The sequence below is a fragment of the Parus major genome, chromosome 14, assembly GCF_001522545.3.
Source record: "Parus major isolate Abel chromosome 14, Parus_major1.1, whole genome shotgun sequence".
NCBI classification, from domain to species: Eukaryota; Metazoa; Chordata; class Aves; order Passeriformes; family Paridae; genus Parus; species Parus major.
The window spans coordinates 14,264,166-14,270,057 of NC_031783.1; the positions used below are offsets into that span (position 1 = coordinate 14,264,166).

The 5,892-nt window shown below is 41.4% G+C and overlaps 1 protein-coding gene across 1 annotated transcript in view; it reads left to right on the plus strand.

Moving 5' to 3' along the window:
• The window catches only part of TEKT4 (tektin 4), an 8,687-nt gene that overhangs the window by 1,250 nt on the left and 1,545 nt on the right, over window positions 1-5,892 (plus strand). The window contains exons 2-5 of the mRNA XM_015642424.2: window positions 1,670-1,740; window positions 3,059-3,202; window positions 4,226-4,448; window positions 5,443-5,597. Of these exons, the coding sequence (XP_015497910.1) occupies window positions 1,670-1,740; window positions 3,059-3,202; window positions 4,226-4,448; window positions 5,443-5,597 (593 nt within the window). The remainder of the gene's footprint in view (window positions 1-1,669; window positions 1,741-3,058; window positions 3,203-4,225; window positions 4,449-5,442; window positions 5,598-5,892) is intronic.

The following is a 5,892-nucleotide window of genomic DNA, read 5'->3' on the forward strand; positions in this document are numbered from 1 at the left end:
GCTGAAACGAGGAGCAGCAATGAGTGGAATGTTCACTTCCAACTCTGGAAGTTTCTCCTGCCATTCCTGGTGCCCCTTCCTGGACTCCCGGTGTCACTCCAAGGATTTTTTTTCAAGTCCTTGCTTTGTTCAAAAAGTGTTTCAAATCATTTTTCAAAGGGATCAAGTCACTCTGTGAAGTGTTTCAAGTCACTTTGTGATCCAATCACTTTGTAAAGTGTTTCAAATCCCTTCTTGAAGGGATCAAGTCACTTTGTGAAGGGATCAAATCACTTTGAGAAGTGGCTGGGGGAGAGTCGATCCCTCCCTCAGCTCAAATCCCAACAGAACCAGCCCAGAGTTTTCCTGCAGCACCACAAGACCCCGATCCTGTCAGAAATTCCTTCTCCCCTCGCCTTGAAATCCCCTCCACTTGAAAACTCCACACTCCAAAGGTTCGGGAACACTGGGGTATTCCTTGGATGTTCCCATCCTCAAATTGTCCAAATTTTGACAGTTTCTGTCATTAATTTTCCCTGAGTTTTTCCAAGGTGACAATCCAACCCTGTCACTGAGATTCCTGTCAAATTCCAGGGTCATTCTTGTGCTGGATGGTACAAAATCCATGTTTTCCAGGGTATTTTCCATCCTGGAATAACAGTCAATATCCCATAAATATATATTCCACTATCCTGTAAATTAATTAATGATTCTTCACCTGCAGCCTCCAATCAAAACCAGTTCCTGATCAGCCACTCATTAAACCACTCATTAAATATTCAAAAGATATTATTTTTATTAATATTTTATAGTTTTGTAATAATTAATATTAATTTAAGGGATCCACCTGAAATGTTTGGACAATGGCACCTGCTGGGAATTTTTTGGATTATCCTGGGAAGAACCAGGAATTGCTTGATCCCTGTGGATCCTTCCCAACTCAGGATATTCTAGGATTCTACAGAGAGGACTTGATAGGATTTGGGAATATTTTGAATGGGAATTGTGTGGAATTTCTGATTTATAATCAATATTGAAGAAGTTTTTCCAGTTAAAAATATGAACAGGGAAGAGTTGGTGTAGGAATTCACAATTCTCCCAATTCCATCTGGGAATTGTTACAAAATTCAGGGAAAATTTTAGGTTGGAAAAGATTTTAAATCTCATTGATGAATCCGGTTCCAGGCATGGGGATATTCCCTGGATTTTCCCTATCTCAAAACCGAGTAAAGAATTCATTTATTCCATTTAATCTGACGGGATCGTGGAATCCTGGAATGGTTTGGGATGGATGGGAGCTTAAAAATCATCAATTCCCACCTCTTCCCAGTATTCCCACCCTCTCCCACCATCCCAGGTTTCTCCAAGCCCTGGCCTTGGACATTCCAGAGATGGAGCAGCCTCAGCTTCTCTGGGAATCTGTGCCAGGGAACAATTCCTTCCCTAACAGGATAGCTCACACACTTTTCCATGGAACCCACAGAATTCCCAGGCTGTAGAAGTATTCCAGGTTTTTCAGCCTCTGTAGGTTTAGAGCTGAGTTCCCTCGGGATCTGCTGACTCCAAAATTCCAGGTTTTTCTTAACAAAGTGAGAGTAAATAAGGAAATGTCAGGATTTATCCACAAATTGTTCCTCAGGATTGTGTTTCCTGCTCCAGATCCATGGAATTCTCCCATTTTTTTCTTTAGGAAGCAGATCTTATCCGGGATATCCGGGATCTTCTGAAAAGAACCATCATCCAAGCTACCACCCAGATAAGGTAAAACATTCCCCAGGATCCTTCAGCCAAACAATTCCCGGGATAAAGGTGGATGCAGATCTCAGGATCTGTGGGAATTCCATTTAAACTCTGGATTTTTAGGTAGATTTTGATTTTCCTGCTTTCCAGAACTATGTTGGATTTGTTTTCCAACACTAAATTCCATAAAAATATGCTGTAAAAATATTTATTTAGTATTTCCTGCTACAAAAATATTTTCTGGATATCTCCTTGGGAATATCTTTGTATTATTAAAGGGATTTTTGGGAGCAAAGGAGCTTCCCAAGAGGAATCTTTTTTTGCCACCAGATGTCAGTGTGAACTTTAAATCCAGAATTTCTGTGCCAGGCCAGGTGTTCCTTGCCATTCCAAAGGATTATTTGCTTGGAATTTCTAAAAAACCTTTTGGATATAAATTATTGTATCCTCAAATCTATCGGAATAACGGAATTAATTCCTATTTTAGTTCCAAAAATCCTTTAATCTGCTCCAGTTCTACCTGATCAAAGAAATATCGGTGTTTAAAAAATGGCTGTAAATGCCAATTAATACAAAGTAGCTCTGTTATATTAATTACAGCATGAGAGCAGCCTAACGAGGTTAATTTGGGGGGTTTTAACTATTTTAAGATCATTTTATCCCCATTTTATCCCCATTTTAATCCCACTTTTTCCCCATTTTAGCCCCATTTTAATCCCATTTTTGTCCCATTTTAGTCTTTTTTTTTTGCCCCATTTTAATCCCATTTTTGCCCCATTTTAGTCACATTTTAATCCCATTTTTCCCCATTTTAGTCTCATTTTTGCCCCGTTTCACCCCATTGTATTCCCGTTTTCCAGGAGAATTCCCAATTCCTTGTCTGACAGTGACACCTGGCGTTATCAGCTGACAACAACCCCCAGGCTTTTGGAATTAGAATAATTATAATTATAATTAAATGAGCGATGTGTGACTCTAATTAACGACAAAGCAGCAATTATAATCTGAATAGCATTAAAAATGATCCAGTCCCACAGACAGGGACGTTCCACAATCCCAGGGTGCTCCAGCCTGGCCTTGGGCACTTCCAGGGGCAGCCACAGCTTCTCTGGGAATTCTCTTCCATGGCCTCCCCACCTTCCCACTGGAATTTTTTCCCAATATTCCATCTCAGTCAGGCTCCTCTTCCAGGGGAGGGAGAGTTTGGGATTTTCCAGCCCGCAAACAATTTCATGGTCTCGTTTCCCTGTGGAGCACCAAGGGTGGAGCTGCGCTTCCCAAATAAGGAAGGCTTGGGAATTCTCTTGCTCCCCGCTGAGCTGTGATCCCAACTTTGCAGATCCAATCGGATCCAGAAGGAGAACTGCGAGCTGGACTGGTCGGACAAGGTGGAGACGTTCCACATCGACGACAAATGCGTCGGCTACTGCAGCGACAGCACCGACGTCCAGTTCCACCCCAGCTCCGTCAAGTTTGAGGAGGAGTGAGTCATTCCCAGGATCTTTGTGGGATAACACACCTGAAACGCTCAATCCTGGTGGGATTGGGTGTGGAAAGAGCTTCCAGGCAGCTCCCTGGGTGGAAACGCTGTGCTGGATGTCCTGTGTGGAATATTTGGGTGGGATGTTCTTGGGAGCTCACCCAGTTCCAACCTCAACACCCTCCACCATGCCTGGCTGTTCCAAACTCTGTCCTTGGATTCTTCCAGGGATCCAGGGGCATTCACAGCTTCTCTGGGAATTTTTAACCCCTCCTTACCCTTCCAGGGAATTCCCAATATCCCACTTATCCCTGCCTCTCCATGGGAAGCCATTCCCTGTGTCCTGTGTCTCCATTGGCCCAAATCCCTCTCCAGCTCTCCCGGAGCCCCTTTAGGTCCTGGAAGCTCTCCCTGGATCCTTCCCTTCTCCAGGCTGTCAAGATCACAGTTTTTTTAATGTATTTAATTATTATTTAATATACTTAATTATAATTAAGTATATAATTATAATTAGATAATTAAGGATAATTAATGTACTTAATACTCAAATAAATTATTAATTTATTCAAGAGTTTTAATGGATATATTCGAGGACTTTTATTGATTTATTCAGGCATTTTTATTAATTTATTCAGGGATTTTTATTGTTTTATTTGAGGACTTTCATTGATTTATTTGAGGATTTTTATTGATACATTCAGGGATTTTTATTGATTTATTGGAGGGCTTTTATTGATTTATCCAAGGATTTTTATTATTTGAGGACTTTTACTGATTTATTTGAGGATTTTTATTGATTTATTTGAGGATTTTTATTGATTTATTGGAGGACTTTTTTTGATTTATTGGATGATTTTTATTGGTTTATTGGATGACTTTTATTGATTTATTGGCGGGAATTCACCTTGTTCCTCACAAGAAACCAACACAGCAAACACCAGCTGAACCAACCAGAAGCTGCTCCCACCTTTCCAAGAAAAGTACCAGGACAAAACTCCCATTCTTTCCCATTCCTTGTTCTTCCAGCGCCTCCACACCCAAATCCTGGGCCCAGTTCAGCCACGACAACATTTCCAGGGCGGAGCAGGAGAAGTTGGCGTCGGTGCAGCTCCGCTCGCTCATCAACAACATCATCCGCGACGCGTCCGAGGACCTGCGCATGCAGCGCGCCGCCGTCAACGAGGCCTTCGACACCCACTGCCGCGAGCTGGACGACGTCAAATTCCGCCTGGAGCAGCACCTGCAGCAAGTCCGTGCGATTCCATGGAATTCTGGCAGCAGGGAGATCTGTTCTTTCCAAAAAAAAATGGTGTAATCCATGTGGGGATGAAGTATTTTGGTGTCAGAGCAGGATACAGGGAGATTTCAGGGTTTTGTTTGGTTCTGGTTCAACTCTTGGGGAGTTTTTGTTGGGATGGAGTTCCATGGGATTCCATGGAATTCTGGCATCTTGGGAAATTGGTTCTTTGAAAGAAAATTGTTTAATCTATGTGGGGATGAAGTATTTTGGTGTCAGATTAGGATACAGGGAGATTTCAGGGTTTTGTTTGGTTCTGGTTCAGTTCTCGGTGCTTTTTGTTGGGATGGAGTTCCATGGGATTCCATGGAATTCTGACATCGTGGGAAATTGATTAATTCTTTCCAAAAAAAAATGGTTTAATTCACGTGGGAGAAAAATATTTTGGTGTCAGAGCAGGATACAGGAAGATTTCAGGGTTTTGTTTGGTTCTGTTTCAACTCTTGGGAGTTTTTGTTGGGATGGAGTTCCATGGGATTCCATGGAATTCTGGCATCATGGGAAATCGGTTCTTTCCAAAAAAAATGGTGTAATCCACGTTGGGGAGAAATATTTAATAATAAAAGAAATATAAATAAATAAAAATGATTTCACTGATTCTCAGTGTAATGATAAAAATAAATGATAAAGGTAAAAATAAAAAAATAATAAATAAATAAATAAATAAAATAAAAATAATAAAAAATAAAAAAAAATTCACTGATTCTCTATAATAATAAAACTAACCACCCACCTTAAGTTGGGGTCAAACCCACCTTAATTCTCATATTTAATCCCCAAGAAAACAAAATTAATACGATTATCATCTAAAATGAAAATTATCCTTGCTCTACTTTAATTCTCCAGCCTGGTGGTGAAAACCTTCACGCTTCACCACCACCAGATCTTTCTGGGGATGGCATTTATCATCAGCTGGAACCCTTTTTTCCTTGGATTTCCCGTGCAGATCCTGAAGGACATTGGCGAGGAGGAGGCCAACATGGCGAGGCTGAAGAAGGCCATCCGGGACAAGGAGGCGCACCTGAAGGTGGCTCACACCCGGCTCTACGACCGATCCTTCCGGCCCAACGTGGAGCTGTGCAGGGACGAGCCCCAGTTCAGGTGGGCACCCCCCTTTGGGCAATTAGCCCTCCTCAGCTAATTAATCATCTCCCGCGGCGCTCCTCTGCCACGCCACAGGGATTTTTTACCTCATAGCTTTTGATTTTTTATCTCACAACATTTCGTTTTTTACCTCACAACTTTGCATTTCTTACCTCAACGTTGCATTTCTTACAACTTCTCATTTTTTACCTCACAACTTCAGATTCTTTACCTCACAACTTCTCATTTTTTACCTCACAACTTCTCATTTTTTACCTCACAATTTCAGATTCTTTACCTCACAACTTCTCAT